The 25,420-nt window shown below is 43.5% G+C and overlaps 1 protein-coding gene across 4 annotated transcripts in view; it reads left to right on the top strand.

Moving 5' to 3' along the window:
• unc5db (unc-5 netrin receptor Db) overlaps positions 1 to 25,420 on the top strand; it is a 358,970-nt gene that overhangs the window by 146,687 nt on the left and 186,863 nt on the right. For all 4 annotated transcript variants that reach the window (XM_028577296.1, XM_028577298.1, XM_028577295.1 and 1 more), the window contains one exon: positions 24,077 to 24,292. In XM_028577296.1, coding sequence (XP_028433097.1) covers positions 24,077 to 24,292 — 216 coding nt within the window. The remainder of the gene's footprint in view (positions 1 to 24,076; positions 24,293 to 25,420) is intronic.

Here is a 25,420-nt window from a genome sequence, read left to right as displayed (position 1 = left end):
ATATGCCATGGACATGTGAATATGGTGCTGAATTTGTCAGTATTTTAAGAAGACCTTGTCATGCACTGACAAAGCTGATATGCTTTATGTGAAGCACAGTGTTTTGGTGTCAGCAGAAAGACTTCTCTTAGAAAACTGTACAGTGGTGCGTCTGTCTCCATTCCACCAGACAATGTTGGATGAGCAAGACCAAAGAAAGGCCACTGTAGTCATGCCACTATGCACAGTGGTTCAGCTCTATGAGCATGGAATGCACATTTTACCTTTGTGGCAAAGCCTGATTAATTGTTGAAATAAATTATTTTGTGTATCTTTTTGACATAACATTGGTCATTGCTAATGACATACACATTAATTAATCTAGCATACTTTCATTGAATAAATCAATTCAAGCTCAAATTGAAGAGTCTACAATTAGGCTCTACTGAGTCTGATCTATTTTAAGAGATTTTCTTAAAATTAATACCTTTTAGAAAAATGTCACCTGGGGTAAAACTCCCCCTGCTGCTACCCTGATTTGCATTTGTATAGCTCACAGCATTTTCATTTACATGTTAAAGCCTCCCCTTGAATTAGAGGGAGGGGGGGTCATGGGGGGACAACTGCCAAGCAAGGCCCACGTCAATTTCCGACAATTCACGACAATTTTCGGTGTTACCTGTAAATTGCCGTGTACAGCCGTAAACCTGAAGTTCCACGACAATCTACAGTGCCGCATACTGACGAAAATCCCACTTTTCATGCAGTGAAAAGTAATGTTAATAAACATGAGCACATTATCAAGACTAAAACCTAGGTAATGTCAATGCATAACAAAAACACTAACAGAACATCATTTACCCACTTAAACTAAACACTAATAACCTAGTCCCATGATGCTTTGCACTGCCGTGCAGAACAGTCAACACAATAGCATCCTGCCGGCCGTTACATAGCCCCCATCTGAGGGGTCAGTTGTCCTCAGAGAACCCATCGTCCAAAACATAGTCCCTCAAATGTCCAGGACGCCGTCGCTGACAAGTAGGTATCCCAGGACTCACAGGGCACGCAACTCGGGGGGACACACAACTGGGGGGTCCCACCCAGGTTGAGGTATGTAGTGCTGCCATCCTCAACCCCACTGTCCACAGGTGGAGCAAGAGGATGTAATGGTGCGAGTCTGTCTTGGTGTAGCACCACCATTCGTCCCCGGCAAGGCATGCTCAACCGGTACACCACCTCTGACAGCCAACTCACAATCTCACCGGGCCCCTGCCAGCGACTCCAAAGCTTAGGAGAAACCCCCTTCTTACGGACAGGCCAATACACCCATACCTTGTCCCCCAGCTTGAAGACTTTACCCCGACAACGTGTGTCATAGGCCCTTTTCTGCCACACCCCTGAGTTGGCTTGGGCCTGGCGGGTGTAGTCGTGTACCACCTGTAGGCGTTCTCTCAGCCTACGGTAGTAGTTCATTTCTTTTCCTCCAGCAATCTCAGGTTCAGGAGGGGTCCCGAACACCAAGTCCACTTGTGTACTGTGCACTGACTGGATTGACTTGACAGCAGTCCGGTAGAACCACAGGACCAGGGGCAGGTAGCGATCCCAGTCCCGCTGATGTTGGCTGGTGAGGATGGCGAGCTGAGTTGCTAGGGTACGGTTAAACCATTCCACCAGCCCATACTTTGAGGGTGGAGAGGTGTATTCCTCGTCTTGTTCACCCCTAACCTCTGGCAGACCTCACGGAAAACATGGGACTCAAATTTCCTCCTTTGATCACTGTGGAGCTCAGCGGGGACCCCGAAGCGGGTGAACATCTCCTCAACCAGCTTCTCTGCTGTCGTGGTGGCTCTCTGATCTGCCACTGCATATGCCTCAGGCCACTTTGTGAAGTAGTCCATGGCTACGATGACGTAATGGTTCCCAGAGTCTGTGACAGGGAAGGGCCCCAGAATGTCCACTCCCACTCGCTCCATTGGGGCCCCCACCAAGTACTGCTGCAGAGGTGCATGGGAGCGCTGGGTAGGTCCCTTCCGGGCGGTGCAGGGGTCACAGCAATGCACATGTAGCTCCACATCTTGTCGGCAACTAGGCCAGTAGAGTCTACCCCTGAGGCGTTGGAGGGTCTTGGCATTTCCGTAGTGCCCCACCCCCGGCGCACTGTGGACAACCTGAAGGACTTCGGGACGAAGTTCACGGGCACCAGTAGCTGCAGGATGTCACTTCCCTGTCCGGGAGCCTGCCATCTCTGGTACATCAGCCCATCATGGAGTTCAAAGTTGCCCCACTGGGAGTGATAGGACTTTATCTCAGGCCCCAGCGCCGACACCTCTGACCATTTGGGTCAACGTACTGTCTCTAGCCAACCCCCCACCAGTGCCAATATCCCGTCCGCCTCCTGCTGCTGTCTCAGCTGTTGTCGTCAGTGGGAGCCATCCCTCCTCATCACTGGCAGTCTTGGCAGTCGTAACTGTTGGCACCGTTTGGTCCCGTGCCTCTTTCTGCAGGCAGTAGCGACATTCCACTGCCGCACAGGGACGTCGGGAGAGCACGTCGGCATTGCCATGTTGTCGCCCCGCCGGTGCTGGATGTCAAAGTTCTACTCCTGCAGGGCCTCCAGCCAGCAGGCCACCTGGCCCTCGGGATGCTTAAAGTTCAGGAGCCAGGTAAGAGAAGCGTGATCAGTGCAAATGACAAAGTGGCTGCCATGCAAATACGGCCGAAAGTGCTGTACTGCCTGGACCAGCAGCTCACATCGTGTGACGCAATAGTTCTTCTCTGCCCTACTCAGGGCGCGGCTGTAGTAGGCCACAACCCGCACCCCATCTCCTGGCTGTTGGGAGAGAACAGCACCAATCCCCACATTGCTGGCATCGGTGTCCACGATGAAGGGTAGCTGGGCATTTGGGTAGGCCAGGATGGGGGCTTCAGTGAGGGACGCCCTGAGTTGAGTGAAGGCTGCAGCACATGCGTCATCCCAGATGAATGGGCGGCCCAGGTCAGTCAGGCAGTTGAGTGGGCTGGCAATGGTGGCAAAGTCTCGGACAAAACGGCGGTAGTATGATGCCATACCCAGGAAGCTCTTTAGTTCGCTGGCATTGGCAGGGGTTGGCCAATCCCGGCCACCTTTTCCGGGTCAGTGGCTACACCAGAAGCGTTGATCACATGACCCCGAAACTTTGTCTCCCTTGTCAGCAGGCAACACTTTGTAGGGTTTAGCCGCAGCCCGGCCTGACGGATAGCAGTAAAGACCTCATGCAGGTTGGACAGTGCTTTGTCGAAGTTGTTGGCGTGCACCAGCAGATCATTGAAGTACACGACACAACGACTCTGGGGCATGTCTGCCAGCACCCTATCCATCAGTCTTTTAAATGTAGCCGGGGCATTGCAGAGCCCGAACGGCATGACACGGAACTGCCACAGTCCCTGCCCAATGGTGAAGGCAGTCTTTGGTCTTGCTTCTGGGGCCAGTTCTACCTGCCAGTAGCCACTGCGCAGGTCGAGGGAGCTGAACCAGCTGGACCCTGTGATGTAATCCAGAGCATCATCGATGCAAGGAAGTGGGTAAGAGTCCTTCTTGGTGATGCTATTGAGGCATCGGTAGTCCACACAGAACCGCCAACTTCCATTCTTCTTCCTCACCAGGACAACTGGTGCTACCCACGGACTGTTGGAGGGCTCAATTATCCCAGCAGCAGCCATTTCCCGGATTTTATCCTCTGCCACCTGACGCTTAGCGACACTTAGTGAGGGCCAGCTGGTGCAGTCTTCATCCCTGGCAGCAAAGATATCCATATAGTCATCAAGGAGGCGTTTCAACTGGAGGCGCTGCTGCGGGTCGAGACTGGTGCTGCTGCGTTGCCACAGGTTATGCATGGCCTCCACCAACTCAGTCAGGGTTGGGATGGCCGGCTCTTTGGTTGGGACAGGAGCAAGCTGTGGCTGGGCAGGGCCGCTGATGGTGGGAGTGCTGATGATAGGCATGCTGGTGGTGGCCGTGTTGATGGTGGGCGGAGGCACGCAGAGGCTTGGTGCCCGCTTGATAGCGGCTGCCGGATGATCAGCCCATTGGGCTCTGGGCCTCTTCTTCCCCCAACCGCACTGAAGTGCAATCGTCTCTGTGCCAAGAGTGATGACAGCATTTGCAACATTGACACAGGCACCCCAGCTGGTCAACAAGTCCAGTCCAATAATGCATAGGTCCTGGATGTAGGCTAGCCAGAACTTGTGTGACAGCTCCTGGTTCCCAGCTTGGACTTGCAGTAGCTTTGTTCCGCTCATGCCAGCAGTTTCCCCTGTCACCGTCATCAGCTTGATATCCGTTGGTGACCATGCCACAGGAAGTGGGCCGGTAGTACCTGGAAGGACGCCCGGTCGCACCAGGGAAATGGTGGACCCGTGTCAACTAGGGCCCAACAGGGTTGGTTGTCCAGAGGGCAGTGCAGGTACAGCCCTTTGGCGTGGCCTAAACAGCCAACCAGTGTGCATCGGCCTTGGAGGGGGGGTAGAAGCTGGAGCGGTGGTCCCCTTATTAGACCACTCCGCTGTAGTTTTCCGCTGGCTGGATGGCAGTGGATTTTGGAGTTGGTGCTGGGCAGTTGCAAGCTCTGTGGCCAGGCTCGCCACACCGGTAACAACAGTCGGTCTTTCGGGGTGGGCGATGTCTTGGTGGTGGTGGGCAAGCAAGGCAGACCTCTTTTGCCTCCTCCTCACAGTCAGCCATCCTTATGGATGGAGTTGCAAGGTGCAGGTTTTCTGCTGGGCCGGCTGCGCAGAGAGACCTCAGCTTGTTCAGCTTCGCAGATGGCTTTGTTGAGGGTCATGGGCCGGGCGAAGCGAACATGCAGGTGCAGCCGCTCCGGCATGAGACCTTGCAGGAAGGCATGAAGAGCCAGTTCCTCTTGAGCTGCTGCATTGAACTGTCGGTATCCTTGTTGAGTGTGTAGCCAAACATCTGCAGCAAAGGTGCCCAGGCTCTCCCCCTCTTGGTGATGGCTCATAGACAGCAGTGGCGGTGACAGGCAGTAGATTGGCATCTGTCATCTGCAACAGAGTATCACTGACAGGGGTACTCCCAACCTCTAGGGGGCGCTGGTGTGCCGTGCTGAAACCATCCAGTTATGTAGCGGCAGTCCCTGCCTCTAAGGGGCGTTTGCGCGCCGCGCTGGAACAGTCTGGGCGTGCAATGAAACTCCCGGCCTCTAGGGGGCGTTGGCGCGCTGCGCTGGAACCGTCTAGGCGTGCGATGATACTCCCGACCTCCAGGGGGCGATGTCGCGGCACGCTGGAGCCATCAGGGAGGGTCGGGAGGAGTCTTCCCTGGTCAGCATTGAGGCGGTCCAGGCTGCGACGGGTCAGCTGGATTGCTCTCTTCATCGACTGGATTTCAGCTTCCATTTGTTGTACCATTTCTTCTACTGTTTCTTCCATTTTCACAACATGCTTAATCCCACTTCTGACACCAATGTAGCGAGCTACGTGGAAGAAGTTGAAGAGCCAGAGATATGGAACTCTGTGGAAGTTTATTCAACCACTTCACACACGCGATACACAGAGGTCATCAACCTACCCCAGCGTTTCAGTCATGGTAACAAAGGTAATGTAAATAAACATGCGCACATTATCAAGACTAAAACCTACCAACGTAAATGCATATCAAAAACAGAACATAATTTACCCACTTAAACTAAACACTTAAACAACACTAATAACCTAGTCCCATAATGCTTTGCAATGCCGTGCAGAACAGTCAACACAATGGCATCCTGGCGGCAGTTACATAACTATACCACACATTTTAATCATGAAACAATGAGATAATGGCTTGCAATATAAGTTCCCATCCCTCTCAATAAGGATAACAGAACTCATGGATCGGATCACGGTTTTGAGTCATGAATTGGATACATTTTAAATGAATTTAAATGATTGTTAAAAATGTAACAATAACTTTTAACAATAATTACTTCTTTCACCAGTAGATTGCTGTTAAAAGAGAAAAACAGATGAGAAAAGGGTATTTTACAATAACTTTGAATGCACCACAAGGTTCAGTAAACGCAGCATTTAGTCACGTCTGTTTTGTTTTTCCGACAACCAGTGCTAGTTTGTGTCTTTTAGCTCATAGCTTTAGCGGCAGACTGTTGTACGTCCTGCTGCTGGAATCCTCTACAGTGAAATACAGTCACACTACACCATTTAGCTGTCAGCATTTTAACCGTGTTTAATCCAGCTACTAGCTGACGTTACATGCTGCTAAGTGTAACATGATATTAGTGTATACTAGCGTGACATGCATCGATGCTTCTGTAGCCTCTAACGTCTGTTTCGGAGCATCAGAGCAGACATTTAGGTGGCACTGTAATGAGGCACCGAAATCCGCGTTGGTAGAAACATCTCAAGTATCATACAAAAAACATTAACTCAAGCAAAAAAAATTTACCTCAAAGGTAAACCTTAAAACTTGCAAATAAAACATTTGTTTAGTCATAAACTATTGGTATTTTATTTATTTGATGTTATGTCCTTTTGTTTACAGTTCCTTCTGCCTATATGATTCCCATGGAAAATTAGCTCAGTAACGTAGCTACAAGTTTTAGATAACTTTAACAGTTAGATAACTTTAACAGTTAGCTAACGTTAAATGCTAATTTAAACAGCTTTACAAGCTAGCTAGTTACTTAACACAACGAAACAACAAACGTCTATTAACCATGCTTGCAACGTAGATCACAGACAAGATATATGATCAATACTTACACTTTATTAATCTTGTAGGAATCAGCTGCACTGAGCTGTCACTCAAACTTACCCCTAAAACTCATTCGCCAAAAGTGACGCACCCCTGTACGACCCACCCACACGAGATGTTTGTGTCAGAATTGACCCTTCGCTAAGCCCCGCCCTCCTTAGTTACCGTTGCTATGCCTGACAAGCTTTCGTGCCTGGCACGTCTATTATAGTATGTATGCACCGATGTCAGACATTCCCAAGGAGATAATTAGTATTTTTTGGCGAACAGGTGAAATGTAGAGAGAGCAAGACAAAAGGGACTGCAGTATGCATTCAAGGGATATATCCACAACATAATATGCAACCCATTAGCGAATAATGTCATCAAAATTGAAGCTAAAGCCAGGTCATGCCATAATGTGAGCCACCTCATACGCCATTCAAATGGGAAACACACAAATTGAGGAACAGCTGTTTATGCACAGCAGGGTAAGTGAAATTGTGAAAATAATCTAATAATTATAAATCCAACAGTTTATCCGTAATTCTTGTGGAATAAACACAAGACATTAGCCTGAACACTTTGCAATAATAACATTCTCCTGCTTACATTTTTACCGATTAACAAAATGTCGAAATATATTTTAAAGGATGTCAGTGAGCCTCCTTCTTGCCTTTAATCATCTTAAGGATAATTCCGGCGCAAAACGAACCTTTATAACAGATGTGTACCCACTCGACCACTTGTTTTCATGCTAATTGAATGTGTTTGTAGCTTGAAGCTAGCGCAGACCGCTTACAACACTAGTATTCGGGGCACAGGGAAAGTAAAAACAAATCGCTATTTATACCACTAAAAAGGCTCAAATATCACCACACTTCAACGGTAGTATAATGAGGGTCCCTAAATGTTAACCGAAGCATTGAGAACATTGTAAATGTACAGACAGTTTATTAAAAAGATAAATTAGAAAGACCGTAGCTCCCAAGACGGCGGCCGCCTGTATACGAGAACGCCACTGTCTCTTTCTTCAATCTATTTCTCAATGCTTCTGTTAAAGGAACACGCCGACTTACTGGGAATTTAGCTTATTCACCGTAACCCCCAGAGTAAGACAAGTCGACACATACCCTTCTCATCTCCGTGTGTGCTTTAACGCTGTCTGACGGTTCCAGCATTAGCTTAGCCTAGCACAGATCCTGCAGGTAACTGGTTCCAAATAGCCTACTGCTCCGAATTGTGACAAAAGTGACAAAATAACGCCAACATGTTCCTATTTACATGTTGTGATTTGTAGAGTCACAGCGTGTACAAAAAACAATGTAACATGAGACACAGCCATCTTCTAACAGTAAACAAACTGGGAACTATATTCTCAGACAGGCTTGCTGCGAGCATATCACTCCGCCCAAGTACTATATTCTTCCACCTGAGAATATAGTTCCCGGTTTGTTTACGGGTAGAAGACGGCTGTGTCTCATGTTACGTTGTTTTTTGTACACGCTGTCACTCCACAAATCACAACATGTAAATAGGAACATGTTGGTGTTATTTTGTCACTTATTGGGAGCAGTAGGATTACTGGAACCATTCATCTGCATATTCTGTGCTGGCCTGATGCCGCTGGAACCGTCAGACAGCCTTACAGCACGCACGGAAATGAGAAGGGTATGTATGGACTTGTCTAACTCTGGAGATTACGGTGAATAAGCTAAATTCCCAATAAGTCGGCGTGTTCCTTTAACATTTAGATACCCTCATTATGCTACCGTTGAAGTGTGTTGATATTTTGAACCTTTTTAGTGGTCTAAATAGCGATTTGTTTTTACTTTCCCTGTGCCCCAAATACTAGCGTTGTAAGCTAAACAGCGGTCCGCACTAGCTTGTCCCAGAGAGTGATCGAGTGGGTACACATCTGTTATTAACCCCTAGGTTAGTTTTGCGCCGGAATTGTCCTTTATTTTACGTTCAAATATATGCATTATGAATAGGGTGACCAGATTTCTGGGAGCTGAAACCGGGACACTTTGCGTCTGACCGTAGTGCTTGTGCACGCGCACACGCTTTTTAACGTGAACATGTGCCAGCCGAGGTCAGACATAGACAGTAACTTCATTATTTCGATCATAGGCTCCTCATCTAATAATAATAAATGTTTTGTTTTTTTTGGTAAAATTACAAAATTGCAGCAACAGCCTTTTTCAGTTCAGAATGAGATTTATGTTGAGACTTTTATAAAAAAGATTTTTTAAGTGTTATTTATTCCAATAACATCAAAAGAATTAAAATGATTGAAAATGTTTAGCAGTACAACACTTCATTTCCTGCATTCTGGTGAATTCTTATGCACCTATTTCTACCTTTTTCTGAATCAATGTATGCTGCAAATATCGTTATGTAAAGAGAAAAATAGATTACAATCCAAATATAAAAACATAATGTATGTATGTTATGTATTGCTTTCAAATATGTATTCTCCTTTGGATGGACTTTTCTAATTATAGCTGAGTCAGCACACATGTAGCCTAGGCATCATTTACTCCTCCCTCCTGTTTTGCTCTTTTGTTGTTAATGTAGGCCTATTAATAAACCCCTGGACTGTAATATTTCAGATGTGTTTGAGCAATGTCCAAAACTTTGTGCACATTCAAAATACAGTATATCTGTGTTCTCTTTGATTTGGAGGAGTCGTGATTTTGAGAAAAATAAAGTTATAATAGGCTATTACAGAAATCTACCTGCACCATAGTCTGGTTTTACGTGATTGCTGTAGCTCTCAGACCTTCTGACAGACACAGAGCCCTGTTTGGGTGTCTGAATGAGACAAAGAGTTTAGCAAGTGAAGTGGCCGTACGCTGCTCTACATCGGAGGTGGAAAACCGAATCTACTGCAGAAATACACGGAGCACAAACGCAACACATCTACCGTATGTCGACAGCAGAGCGCATCCGTTATAACTTGAGGCTGCGCTGCATTTTACAGAGAGAGTGGACACTAAGAGACGCACAGGTCTTCTTCAGTGCTCCGTGTGGTTGAGTCTGAACAATAGACTGTAAACATCACGTCACAGGAACTTCAAACTAAATCATTAGTATTGCGCTCCTTAACTTTGTGTTGATGGCATCAATGTATTATACTGATTTGGCTAGGATTCCTACGAAAACTTCACCCGGCTTTCGCAGCTTTTCCTCCACGTAGAGCGGGTTGCTAGGGGATAGCAACAAACACAACATGGTCATGCATGTAGCTGCCCGTTCTATTCGCCTCGGAAAAATAATCTGGAAAAAGTTACATTTGGGACTACACTCAAAACATTCGGGGCTCAAGCCCCAGCAAAATCGTCTGACGCCGCTCCTCCAAAAACCGGGACATTTTAGCGACCCGACAGGCTTTTGTCATTAACTTCAAAATCGGGACTGTCCTGGTCAAACCGGGACGTATGGTCACCCTAAATATGAACAAAGAACGGTCCTTATTTCCAAGCAATGCTGTGCTGAGTTAGCTAGCTAGCTAACATTAGCGTGTTCTAGCCTTGGAGCAAACGTAGGTAGCTAGCTAGGTGTTTTTGTTAATCTTGTTGACATTTAGTTGTGAATAGGGCCTCCCACACTGCTTGATACACGCCCGGCATTTCTCCCCTTGGGTTTCATGAAGGGAACAAATTCCACCACCCTGTCCAAACTTTTAGGATACCGGGTATCGGTTTTGCAGGTTTTGCACAACACTTCGGCATGTTCCCCTCACTCAAAAGCTTGACAGTAGACCTGTTTGAGTCGTGATTCACTCGGATCTTTAACCCGAGTCTTTAAATTGACTCACGAATCACGAGTCTCTAGCATCATTAACCCCTCACTCGAAAGCTTGACAGTAGACCTGTTCGAGTCGTGATTCACCCGGATCTTTAACCCGAGTCTTTAAATTGACTCACGAATCACGAGTTTCTAGCATCATTAACCCGGTTCAGTTGAGTCCTACTACAATTAAATCTAAAATGATAACAGCGCCACACACAAACCTCTTGCAACATTAGCTTCTACTATTCCTAGCCATCTTAGCTGCAAAAAGCTTTATAACTTACAATTTTTGTAGGCAACAGCAACTCCACAAGTCAACTCAAGTGCCTGAGTGAGCAGAGAGACAGTTCCCGACCCGCAGACTCAAAGCCGGAAGCCATGGGATTCACTCGAGAACTCACGAGCCCTCGATGACTTGTGAGTTGTTGATGACTCGTGAGTTCTCGCGGGAGTCAGTAAATCCCTCGAATCAGCCGGCTACGTTGTCATGAGTGGCTCTGATTCAGACGAGCAAGCATAACGAGTGAGTGCACCCTCTCCTTGAACTCAGGGTAATGCAAATCAACAACAAAAGCCATTCTTTCACTTCTGAAATAACATACAATGTTCTGCACGTAGCCTAGCTAGGCCTACTATAGGTTTGGTGTATAAATGTAGTATATTAAAATGCAGTTAGGTCAAGCAGACAGTCCGAAACATTGTAAGCTAGCCTTGCCGACAACTCATGTTTTTTTTTTGTCTTCACAAAATTTTATTATTCAAGTACAGATACACATACACATTGAAAACATTAAATGCATACATACAGTACATACATGAAAAAGGGGCCCATGGAGTTAACATTAAAGAGGTTGTAAGTCATTGTAAATGTTTAGAGTCATTGTTTTTCTTGTCCTATTAAAGTTACAAAATATAATTCCATGTCATCTTTAAATGAATATTCAGTTTTCTTTCAGACCATTTACATTCATGGATATAACGTTTTCCAAATAAAATTAAAAGATTTTTAATGAAAACATTTTATCCAAATCAAAAGGAATTGAGTTTGCCAGACCTACTTGACAGACCTCCTGCGCCTAGTTACGGTTGCTAAGCCACAATTGGCCTGTGGCGGTTTTCGGGTGTGGCTTAGCAAAGGGTCAATTGAAGACAAAGACTTTAGAAGCGCAAACGAGAAAGCTGGGAGAAAAACTGCAAATGTGATGGAGAGAGCAAAAGACTGATCATTGAGAAAGAAGCAGAGGGAACTGTAAACAAAAGGACATAATATCAAACAAATAAAAACAATTTGTATGCTTGAGTTAGTGTTTTTTGTTTGAAACTTGAGAAGTTTTGCTTGGAAGTCACAAAAATAATCCCATACACCGGTGCCATATTACCAACGGATTTTAACATACGCCGTTAACGTGAACAGAAATTGGCATTGCCTGTATCTTTTCACGGCAAATGCGCCCGTGTGGAAAGCTGTCTCACAACAGTTGAAATATTGTGTTGTGCACGAACATAGTGTTTAAACTTTAAGGAGACATCCAAATAAAATATTTACTTCTTTTGAAATAAGATTTTCCAGTTTTGTAAGTTTTTACTTGTTTTTATATATTAAGAAAAACACAAATATTGAACAGGTGGTTGCCAAAAGGGCAACCAGAGGCCACGAAATGGTTGCCAATTGACTCAGTCTGGTTGCTAAGGGCAACCATTAGTGTCGATCCCTTGCTACAGGCAGATTTGTGAAATCTTTATTTTATTTGGGAAAATGGAAAAAATGGGAGATTTCATGGCTTTACAAAAAAGGTCTAGATCAAAAACCATTATACGTAGACAAATCTGAACTAGATTATCCCAGAGAAGCCAGAGAATCTTTAAGACACAGTTACATTTTTGTGAAGCCGTTAGGGCCTTTGTTGTTGTTGACTCCATTTAATTTTGGATTGCCATGAAGATCTCGTCTTTCTCACTTCAAAACAAAAGTAGAAAAGTTATTTTTACCTTTTGAAAAACAATCAAAACCTCAGATGACGCAAAATGACGATTTTTGCCCAGAGGCAAAAGACTACAGCCTGTATTAGGAGCCACTTCCGCATAGCCCAAAGGGGGTTGGACTGTCGGCTTTTTCCGGAGATTGCCGAGGAAAAACGAGTGTCCGCCTTGCTTAGCTTCTCAGCAGGAGCAGAAACTGTTCATCCCGACGGAAATTTTAGAACAACAATTATGTGCATTCAAATTACCACACATGTGTACCACTGGGATAAATTGGAACACATCGGAGAATATGCAGGACACTTTATTACAGACGCAATACTGTGGCCGGTAAAGTAACCTCATCAGCGGGGAGCGTTGAACGAGGTGGAAAGCTAACGCTAGCCAGCCATCTGTTCACCAATCCTGCTTGCAAGTGTCCGCTCATTAAACAAACTGGACTACATCCAACTTCAACGAAACTCCCAACGCCAGTTCAGAGACTGCTGTGCTGTGTTTTTGTTGTTGTGGAAATATTGCTGTGGACAATCCAGCCTGCTGTCACCGGGTAAGACTACTAGTGGAGGTGGGCTGTGTTACCCCGGACTGCCTGTTGCAGAAATGGGGTGATTTGTATCCAACTAACTGCTAACTGTACGTACACACCGCTGCCAACTTGAGCGTCTAAAGATACCGGAAGTCATTCATTTTCAATGGAAGCTGGCTTCTCTCAGCTGCAAGGAGCGTCAAATCTGTCGGCGTCGCGTTTTGGGCGTTTTGAGCGTCAATCAGAAAGTTGAACTCTGGTCAACTTTATGGTAATGAGCTATGACACGGTTCAGCGGCAAGCAGAGGCAAACTGCAGCAACCAATCGGAATATAGACGTCCTTCTCGCTGGCTGATTCTGGAGAAACATATGATGTAAACTTTTGTTCCTACCAAGACATTAGTTAGGGAAATCTCATAATCGCCGTTGCTGGGTTCCCCTATCACTTATGATAAGACGTTGTTTGTGTTTAGGGACCAGTTAACGTGCCGTCACATGGTCTCTAAACAGTCCGCTCACGGTGAAGTCCTGCACGGGTCAACAGCTGGCGGCTGCTCGCTCTGCCTGCATTCTGCTGCGGTTCAGCGGCTAACGAGTGAGCTAACTGCTAACAGACACCGCTGCGACCAACAAACAATACAAATTCTGTCCTTATATATGTAATTTATAAAAGGTTTCTAGTGTCAGTGTATTGGCCGTGCAGTGGCTGCTTGTGCTTTGTCTTCAATCGTGTGTTGAACATGAACGAAGAATGCTGCCACGTCAGAGCGGCCAAAGCGTCAAACAGCTTCCCCGTACTTTTTGACAAGCGTCCTTGACAGGGCGGCCAGAGCTTCTTTGCAGCTCAAGTCGGCGGCGGTGTGTACGTACAGTAACTGCTGGTGGAGTTTGTGACTGTAAAATGCCGACAATTCTAGCTACATCCCACGCAAATGTACGGCTGTGTTTATACTCGATGTTTATACCACAGCCCACCAAGAGCTAATGCTAGTAGCTATGTGTTAGCCGTCTTTTATTACATGGCTTGGTTGAATTCTGTTATTTCTTGATAACAGACCGCTGCTAAGGATAACACACCGTTGCCATGCAAAAGCAGAGCGTTGCCATGGACGCAGTTCTGTTCCTCTGGAGGACAGCTATCAATCAATCCGCTGAAAGAAGTCCGGATAATCAGCTGTGGCAAAAAGTGGGGAAACGTGGAGCAACTTCTGTCCTCCAATTCAAGCAATGACAGCAGATCTGATGAGCGTCTATCGCTAGTATCTTTCTATACCGTCTATGATCGCTAGCTACGCAGTAACAGCCGTACGGACAACAACGCTAATTAGTTAGCTTACATTGCAACTTGTTTAACGTTAACTTACAGGTGTGTCAACATGCAGCGGCTCTGCAAAAAGGAAACGAGATGAATGAGGACATAAACGTCCACATAAATATTCCCAAAGAAGCCATTCACCGTGTCTCACTTCACCGTCAACAGAAATGTTCAGTTTAATGTAAATTAGAGCTGCCGATAGCCCGCTAGCTCACTACAACGCTTCAGCTAATGTTTTGTCATGTTGTTCCTGCAGTGATTAAAACAGCAGCTGGGTCATTTGTCCACCACGGCAGCACCCCAAAAAATATAGGGCTACTACCACAGCCCGTAAGGTGGTGTTGAGTAGCTAATAGACGAAGGATTGCATTACAGAGTTTTTACGTTGCTATGGACGCAGGATTCCAACCATAGAGACGGAACGGACTATTTTCTCTAGTGGAAGCAATACAATCGTATTTAAATCAATAAACTCCCATTTAAATCAATATTTTGTCAAGTTATTAGTCAAATTATTGATTTATTTGGTAAGTAGCCATGTAATGGCTGATTCAAGACCTGCTCAGTCCTGATCACCCTGTCGGGGTTGTATTTGCTATAACAACCGCCTCGCTCTACATTATCCCTTACTTATTACATGGCTTGGTTGAATTCTAATGTAGAATGCGGTCTGTTATTTCTTGATAACAGACCGCTGCTAAGGATAACACACCGTTGCCAAGGATAACACACCGTTGCCAAGCATAGCAGAGCGTTGCCATGGACACAGTTCTGTTCACTCTCAATCAATCCGCTGAAAGAAGTCCGGATAATGTATCAGCTGTGGCCAAAAAAAAGCATGTTTTAAATGTGTAACACCACTTGAGCCACAGTGAAATGTTTTTTCTTGTATATGGTTGAAATGACAATAAAACACACTTGTTGAGTTGATCGTCTCACTGTCTGTCTGTAAAGGGTAGGCATGGCTTGGGAGTGAATCTGACCCTGGTTAATGTTGGTGGCCGCCGCGGTGCATCCTGCTCTCAGTCTCAACCTAGCATAAACTCGGCGTTAGCACGGAGGAGCTGCGATGCACAACGAGCAGATTACCCAAGGGACCTGCAAGTTCATTGACATGGATATTGGAACCAGCATATCACATTTTGTCACGATGTACCATCACCAGACTGGTAGAAACTCACTATGAAGAACGGAATAAGGTTCCCCGGACTGGCCAAGTTAGCGCGGATTGAGGTCTGTGCATCCCGGCAACACGGCTCTTTTCGGCGGCTGGACTGACGGTCACCAGGTAGCAGTCGATTATGACCCCAGATCATGTCAACATGCTTATCTTTCTCAATAAACATCAGTAGACTGATGCAGAAGTTGTATCTGAGTTAGCCTACTGGTTATTTTTTATTAGGCTTTGTCCCGTGTCTTGGATAGTTTTGAGTTACATTCTGTTTAAGAACGCCGGCTCGCAGCTGCAGGTTCTGCTGCTTCAGAGCGCTGCACCACAGCGCATATATCTATAATCTATATCTATAATCTCCAGTTTAACTGCCACAAGTTGTTCTTCTTGTAATTAAGATCTCATCGAGGATTGCATTTTTAATTTATAAAAAGTTAAATAAATATTGAATTTTAATATAAAAATATGAATGATTAATCAATAGTCGATCGTTAATTCTCTCGACGATCGACGAAGAAAATTTAATTGAATGCCCATCCCTAATAGGCATTGGTTAATTGGTTAATTTACTCCTTAAATTCTTCTTTCAAAAAAGAATAAAACTATGGTTGTTTTCTCACCTTTCCTCTTAGGGGGATTAGTTAGTTTCCTCACTTTTGCCAAAGCCTTTACCGGGGCCTGTGAAGGGGTTGAAGTGGGGCTGGAACAGTCCAGAACTACATTCTGGCACCTTGTATTAACAAGTACATTTATCTGATTGGCAGTTTAACATTGTTGTTTAATTCTGCACCGGCGCACTGCCGTCAACTGCCGTTCATCATGTAAGGAACGTGTCCTTAATTTCATGGCAATCTATCCAACAGTTGTCGTGACAGTTCATTAAAAAAATCTGATGGCCTCAGAGGATCATCATTGTGATTAGGATTCGCCCTCTGGAGACCATTAATGTCTGTACAAATTTTTACGAACTCCTTCCCTTTGAACACTTCTTACCAAAATGCAGACTTTTTACACAAAACATCTAAAGCCTTGTGAAAACGTTTTTTGCACCAACTGGTCTGTCTCAAACACATTTTTAAGATCTGAAGTAGACACCCCTGAGATGATGCAGAATGTATCACAATGGGTCGCCTGGTTGCAAGACGCACTTGACCTCTTTGAGAAAAGTCCCAGTTTCTTTTGCTGCTTCAGATGTTTTTCTTTTTTTATTGTATCAACATCAAGATGACCTAACAGTGCAACAAGAAACTGGGAGTGGGGAAGGAGGGAGGTAGAGGGCACAAAAACTATTTGTTGTCTTGATGTCGACTATTGTGTTCATTCACACCCGTAACAAGTCTCTCAAGTCTTCTTATCAGTACAGGACCTTGTCTGAGATCAGTTGTGTAGTTTGTCCACCCCTACACCATCATGACATGCAGGTTTGCATAGAAATTGGCTGAGCATATTTAAATGCCACCAATGACCCCATGACCTCAGATTCAACTTCACAAACTTGTCAATATGTTGTTTGTGGTCCATCACCTTTGTATTGTGGGATGTAATGAACACTTGAAAAGCTTGTTTCATAAGGAATGGTTTTGCGGTCAATATTTCAAAAGTCCAAACCTGCTCTTTTGAAGCTGCATAACTCAATCTCAATCTGCACTATCCTTCCTTGCATATCCAAACAGGCCATGTAGTGCATATTGCCTGGCATGTCTCTTAGAGGGTGTAGATTTGAATCAGTTTTTTGTTCAACATCGTCCCCTGGCTCCCAGGCATTGTCAGCCTGCCTGAGCCAACAGTACCACCGCCATGTAATCTTTGTCCCTGTATGCATATTGATACCCAGGGCATTCATCAGCTGCAGGTCCACTGCACTGAGCCTCATGGTAAGTCAGGTGGAAACCTGTGAGTGGCAGCAGATAGGGTGAGGGAGCATTTTAGAGGCAGTGTTAAAATTAACCAGCGTAATGAGGAAATGACTGACTTATTGGCGGCACAGTCATTTCCTTCATTAAAGCTGATATTTATGAGCATCCATCATGAGTGGAGCAGCGAACACTATGGCTCCAGGTTTATGGAGCGTGGATTGTCACCTTGTTCCAATTATCTGCTACCTTTGAATGTGCTGAATGTTTAAACATTCAGAGAAAAGGACATGGCACATCATTAGCTGTTGTGCAATGTGATAAAGAGTGAAAGGAGAGGCCCGTTTTGGCTCGGTGGCGTTGGGTTACTTTTATTCATCATAGCAGCAATTAGCTCATTAGAGTAAGGATGCTCAGTGGGGAGGAAGGTGTTGGATGGAGGAGAATTACATGCCCCAACCATTAAATGTGTTAGATCTTTAAGTTATGTTGAAGCAGCGTTTCTTTCTCGTTGAACAATTTCAGTTTTATAAGCAGGTTTCCATATATATGTATATATTTGTGAAAGCAAAAAAACTTTTCGTGATCTGTAGTCAGCACTGGCATTCATGCTTCTGTTTCTGACATCGGTAATTAACAGGCTAAAGACAAAAAAGAGGTTTAACTAAAAATATTTTAATAAAACAAAACAGACTGGTTAATGGTGGTGCCTGTTTTTCAAATATACTGGATAGTAATCCTCTAAGGATTATATTAGGGTGAGGCTATTTGCACCCCTGGTACAATTAGCAGTGTATGCTATTTGCACCCCTGGTACAATTAGCACTATGCTATTTGTACACTGGTACAATTAGAAGTGTATGTTATTTGCACCCCTGGTACAATTAGCAGTGTATGCTATTTGCACCCCTGGTACAATTAGCAGTGTATGCTATTTGTACCCTGGTGCAATTAGAAATGAATACTATTAGTACCCCGCCGGTGCACACAGCAATGTGTTCTATTAATACCCCGTCTGGTACAAATATCAATGTATGCTATTTGCACACCTGTGCATTTACAGTACCTTGGCATATATTTACACACAGTTATCCATACTACTCATGTATTACGCGTTTTTGGAATATTATCGCCCTGACATTCTTACCCTAACCATAACCAATCCCACTCCTCTTGCCTAAACCTAACCAACCCAACCAGAGCAGGCATATTCATGAGTCTTCCCCTACCACCCTGCAAAAAAAAAATTTGTGTTCGCGGGTCCTGACTTGCGCAATTGCATGCAAATTATCCAATCCAAATTTAAAAAAATAAGATCACCACACAGGGGAATCAAACTCCAAACTCCCATACCATAGGTAAGCGTACTGACCACTCACCTGGCAGTTCTTTCAGGAAGTTGAACAACTATTTACCACTTGGTTTCTTCAAGCCTCGGTTGCTAGGTAACCATACTGTATACAAAAAAATAGGTACTAACAAACAAACTAACGGTTGTATGCTTTCACTGAAGACAGAAAGCGCAACTGTAGTATCCATTTTCTAGAAATTCAATTGTTATAAACTTTAGAGACAAAACTTCCCTAATATGCCAGTTTCTGCGGTCATGGAAGATGAATGTCCGCCATGATTTTGGTGCACGCGAGTGAAAACTGATTAAAAAAGAATTGATTGGGTTAATACAATGTGTACAATACAGTATATACTATAGACACCATTGGGTGAAAATGTAAGTAGAATGAACAGCATTCTTCCAAAAGATGTTTCCTCATTTTGATGATGGTGGTGGTTGATGATGGTGGTGGGGATACCTTTTTTACACATCGCTTTAAAACCTCTCATAGGTGTTCAATTGATTTGTGGTCTGGTGATTGTGAAGCCCATAGCATAGTGGTTCCCAAACTCTTTGACTTGACCCCTTAAAATTAAGCAATGTCTACTTGTAATCGCTCATCACAGGTTGCATAAATCTTATTAATCTAACTAGTTCAAAAATGTTCTTATCCACGGAGGACTATATAATCCAACATACAGTAAAATTATAACATATTTATCCACACTGCTTATAAGTACTCCACTTATATATTTATATAGCAAAATTGAAATTCAACGTGTGATATACTGAATGATATACATTCTGCATATACATATCTGCTGTTAAAACGTGATGCAAGTGTTGTTTTGGTTTTCTTATTAGTGTGCGCTTAGGAAGAAAAACGTTGCTCTTGGAAAAAACTCCTCCAAAGTCTGCTGGAGTCACAGCCCAGACAGGCACCAGCGATGTTCCGTTGAAAATAGCCCTCCAACAGATACGTGTTAAAAAAGCATATGTTGCACCAGATTACACAAAGTTCTTGAGAATTCAAGTTTGCCTAAAGATGAGAATGCAAGGTGTCATAATAAACTGTTCATTTTAAAAAAGAAAGACAAAAAGAAATAGGCTCTATTTGATGCAGATGGTGTTGTTATTTATACAGCAAAGAGCTGAGATAGACAACCTCAGTGTGTGGGGAAAACAGCTTATATTAGCTGGCATAGTAGCTTGCCTCCACATGGTGATATATGGACAATACTGTTCCATGTCATATACTTGCTTTTACAGCAAAATCTTTGCATGCAACAAGTGTTTATTCTTAAACATGACATTTTTACATATGTCACCTAAGGAAGTTTATTATTATTACTTTATTTGACAGTGACATATTAATAACATTCCTGAAATAGGCCAGAGTTAGCCAGAAAGGCAAATTTTCATCTGTAGTCCCCGGGCGGGCAATAGTTAAAAGTACAAGACGTTAAGAATAAAAGCATTGAAAATACAATCAACAATAAAAGCAGTGAAAAATATGCAGACACAAACAGAACCTGCACTACATAGATACAAGAGAGAGAGCTCTTATTACACAAAATTAACAATAGCATGACAACAATCAATCACCAATCATGTCCTGTTTGAAAATAAAAATAAACGGCGAGTTTTTGTTAAACTGCGTCACATTCTGTCACGTGCGTAACCGGAAGTTAAGTAATCTAACAAATGTAATGGTTTCAACCCAAACCACAACCTTTTTCTAAACTTAACTCAGTAGTTTTGTTGCGTAAACCTACACCATTTAGTTTTTGTGCCTAAACCTAACCAAACTTTGACCGTTTCACATTAACAATTTGTTTAAAATTGCAATTAGAGGATAGAATTAAAGGGGTGGTTCAGAATTTTGGACATAGGACCTCAATACGAAGTTAGCTAGTATGTTATTTATCAGTCGAGACCGTTTTCAACACGTTTCATCCAGTCCTTCTAGTTGCAGAGTTTGCTGGAACTAGGCTAGCGTGAGTCAACGGTTCATGCTAGCCTGCCACTAAAAACAGTCTTACCCACTCCACAGTACACCCAAATAAATTATAACGCCAGACTATCAATGTAAATGTCTGTGTTGATAGATTAATGTTAGAAATAAAACTACCCTTGCATCGCATTGCAATAGTAATACTTTGTTCCCTGTAATTGGTAGTAGACATAGGCTACGGCAGCAGCGGATTGATATTATCTAGGCCAGTGGTTCCCAACCTTTTTTCCCCCCCCGAAACCAAAGTTGAGGTAACTCTCGAGATAGAGCCTTACTTTCGTTTTTGATACAGAGCAGTTATCAGCACTGTTACGTTTCTCCGCCATGTTTTATTCATAAAATAGTGATGCCGTGGTGGCAGGAAAAACAAGGATACAACAAAATATATAGTTTTCATACAGACTTTTGTATACATTAAATATTCTAGCGTATTATCATAATTTGTTTAACGTGCAAATATTTTTTTTTTACCTCAACCTCAAACCAGATAAAGACTCGTGCCCCCCCTGTGATCTTTGCCGCCCCCCCTGGGGGTGCCCGGACCCCAGGTTGGGAACCACTGATCTAGGCTACCGAGGAAGCCGGTTTCCATGACAATCTCGCAAGTTTATTTACCTGCCAAAGTCACTCACATAGACAGTATATAAGAATGGACCAACAGATCCCGTTGCTCTGGACGGAGACCAGTGAAGGCTTTTAGAAGCACTTTTCCGGTGATCGCTAGCTTTACTGCGCAGCCTCAAGCTGAGAGAGACAACGTAAATGTGAGGTGAGCAACGTGTCAGAAAGTTGTAAGTGTTCTGGTAGCTGTGCCAAGAGAAATCTCAATCATCCCCAATCTTGCAGAGACGGAGAGCGTAGGTATAAGGAGATAACATGGGCACAGGCTAATTATTGCTAACTAAAATGCTAGTTAACATTAGAAATTAAACCTAAACAGCTCATGTAAGTCGAAACTGCTTGCGAGCTTCTCCTGTACTATACGGTAATTCCTCTACTATGTGACACCATCGTTAGCCTATTTTTACAAAAACGTCTGCTACGGAGCCATAAGATGAGATACAAGGTTATGGAGCCTTTTATACATTTTCGTGTTTCTTTAGAAATAAACAATGGACAAATAAAGTCTTTAAACGCTTCAGATGTAAAGTTATTCGCTGTCAAGTGACGTCAAAATGAATGCTAGTCAGTGGAATGCTAACGGGAGGTGATCTCTTGTAGCATCAAAATGGCGCCATAGGAGGTTCGAGTTCTGAAGCGAAGCTTACCCCCTTGGTCACTCATTGCTTGAAAAGCAGAGCACATTGCATGAAGGAATCAACAAGATAGTACTATGGCCACGTTTGAACGGTTAGCCCAGCCAGGTATCTACCAAGAATGTAGCTATACTGTTAGCTAACGTCACTCTCCACAATGCATTGAACTGTAACGTTATTGCCACTAACGTTGTCAGTCTCGATCTATTAATAGCAGCTAGGCTAACGTTATGAAAGGGGCTAGCTTTATTAGCTAGAGTAGCCTACCAAAAGTTATTACCTGTTCATCAGTAGCTGTTGGTGCATTTGGAAAGACAGATGGAACCGCATTCGTTGTCAGTGACTTGTGGTTCTTTAGATTGCGGGGTTTTTTAAAGTCGTCTGGTCTAAAATGATGACCACACATTCGCCACTTGAGTCTCCACCAGTGTCTTGATGTCCAAGCCTGCAGCAAGAAGCCACAGTTGATTCCTTTCTGGATCTCGCAATGGAAATTTGTGGAAACTTTGTGGTGCCCATCTGTAGCATTTATTTTTACAATTTGTAAATGCACACTGAATCACCAATTTATTTGCCTCGGGTGTACTGTGGAGTGGGTAAGACTGTTTTTAGTGGCAGGCTAGCATAAACCATTGACCTGCGCTAGCCTAGCAGCAATAACACACTGGCTAACTTGGAAATGAGGTCCTATGTCCAAAATTTTGAACCACTCCTTTAAACAACCTATATCGTCGTATGGTTTGAGGACTTGTTGAGGCAGAGGGTGGGGTCACTGCACAGACACTCAGTGGGTCGTACGTGATAATTCATGGGAATTACTTTTGTATTAGTCTATACATAGTTTTTTAGGAAAATCCTACATATTATACCTAACACAATGTAATTTATTATGCCACCTAATGGAGGATTGTATCAGATTACATCAGCAGCAGCCCTGTTAGAGTGCCTTGCTTTTTTCATTATTCAGGAAGAATTGAACACAAAGGAAATAGGGTATAATGGAGGTATGAATAGCTAAAGGAAGTGTGTCTAGTAGCAAAATGTTAAAGCCATCTACCGGTTCTGCAGTAGGTAATGTTAGCATGTTATTTCCATTCATTCACCTTCCTGCCTGTTTGTTTATGTGGCCTCTCTTTACACCTGCATCCATTCATTTAGCCATTTAACAAGGACAACATTGATTGAGAGAGCTAGTGATAGGCCCGATTCGATTTCAGGGGACAGAATTGGATTTGATGGTGGGGCATAATAGCTTTCATGGGCTTTTACGGCACTGAATAGCTTAGCTGCAGCTGTCTTGATGGGACTAAGGTGTAATTCTGAGAAGGATACTGGGCAGTGGTGTAGTCTAGTTTTTTGTAGTGAGTATTTCTGTGATATTTCCCTCCCAGCTTCATACTCACCCATCCCAGAGCGACGCGTCCCAGAGCGACACCCAATGCGTTTGCACGGAGAATGACTGCCAATCAACTGTGTTGTTGTTCTTAAATGACTCACAACACATGGGTGAATTTATGAATGAAAGTGTGATCATTCTGTCACAAAACAATCATCTTTACGTATCCTCAGGCTTCTGGAAGTGAGTATATGGAAATCCTTGACCTTTCTGTGGGTATACGACGTATACCTGCATATCATGTAGACTACATCACTGATGAAGAAAGGGGGTAATCTGCTGTGAATTGTCGTTAAAGACACGGTAGCATGTTGGTGATAGCACAAAGGCTGTTTATGTGTGGACCAAAATCCAGGCTGAGATAAGATATTCAGGGTCCACAGAATTTAGGTAATCAGTCCCTCCTTATTCCTCGCTACTTGATCTTCTCTGATTTCATTCATCTGCAAATTGCTCTGAAGAGAACAGTTTTGCTGTGTATGCTTACAAAGTATATGTTCACTTTTGAATTCAAAACATTGTCCACTAAGCAATCATTTCAAATTTGAAAGCAGTTGCTGTTTTACTGTTGTTTGTAAAAGAAAATTGAAACTGCTAAATTGTGTATCTAACTGAAAGGTATTTGGCTTGCCTTTGTTTCTGTCAGATTAGCTATTGTTCATTTCAATATTGGTCTTCTAAAATGTGTAAGATGTGGGATGATAACCAAGGTGTTGGTTTGCAGGTGCCACCGGTGATGCTCAGCCTGATGCACTTCCCTCAGTGCAGGGCACCTTGCCACACTTCATCCAGGAGCCAGAGGATGCCTACATCGTCAAGAGCAACCCCATTAAGCTGCACTGTCGAGCCGCACCCGCCTTACAGATATTCTTCAAATGCAACGGGGAATGGGTGCACCAGAATGAGCACTTTTCCCAGGAGTATAAGGACCTCAACACTGGTAAGATAAAGTATTGTGGCCTTCTTCCAGCCAATGCTAACATGTAACATAAGTCTTGTCATAGTAGGAAAAGCATAACTGAAATGAAAAAGGTCTATTATGGTAATGTAAATGAATCAACTACTCAGCTGCAGTGGTTTCTTCCAATTACTTATTAATACTTACACTTACAAATGGAGTGCAAGACCTGATAACAAAAATGTAGGTGGCTCACCTGACATTACAACTAAACATCCAACCACAACGCTGCTGGTCCTCAAACCACAGAAACAATACACGGAAACGGACGCATGGATTTTCCTTTGCTGCCACTGCAGGTTAGAAATATTTAGATGGTCATATGCTTACATAGAACTTCTTAGACTTTGGTAGTTAGCAGAGGATATTCTGAATTCTGTTTGGTTGGCCTTGTAATCTTTCCTCTCCAAAGACTTTTAAGACTTTTAAGAAGACTAGTGTAAGTAGATACACGTATAACACAATGTGACTGAAAAAATAAACTTATGTGTTTTTAATTTGTCTATTAAACAAACACCTTGCTTTTCAACCAGATCCTTATTTTCATAAAACTAAACTGGAAAAAGTGTGAGGTTTGGCCTCCAGAAAATCAAATGTCCAAACTTGGTTGGGTTAACATCTGAACTGAATAATAAAGAGTTCACAGCGTTCACATGGGTTTCATAAATTGTGAAGGACCTTTTTTTTGCGATGATAAATATAGTTAGTTGCAGTCCTGTCTATATCTCAGTTCAATTCCTCACTTGAATCCACTGAAAAACTGCTTTTGAATCCTTTGTCTAGTTAAAAGTTATTATTAGAGTGCAGGCATTGTTTTCTCTGTTAATATGTACTTTCACTAACAACGTGAGAAGTGAGATTGCAATTCAGCAGCACAGTATAATAACATTTGGAGAAAGCATGTTTCATTTAGTATCCTTGGGAAGTGTATGAAGGCCACAGGCTTTTATTCTGTATTTGATTCAAATATTTTGTCCACTCACTGAAAACACACAAAAGATAATTTAATTTCCGCATTCATTAATGTGGCATTTCATTCTGCATGTAGATGGTTTCAGGCCCTGACCGCAGCTACTTAGACTAACCTTCAATAAGAATATCACTGTGGCT

This window comes from Perca flavescens, chromosome 5 (assembly GCF_004354835.1).
Source record: "Perca flavescens isolate YP-PL-M2 chromosome 5, PFLA_1.0, whole genome shotgun sequence".
Lineage (NCBI taxonomy): Eukaryota > Metazoa > Chordata > Actinopteri > Perciformes > Percidae > Perca > Perca flavescens.
This window is presented reverse-complemented; position numbering and strand designations above follow the sequence as displayed.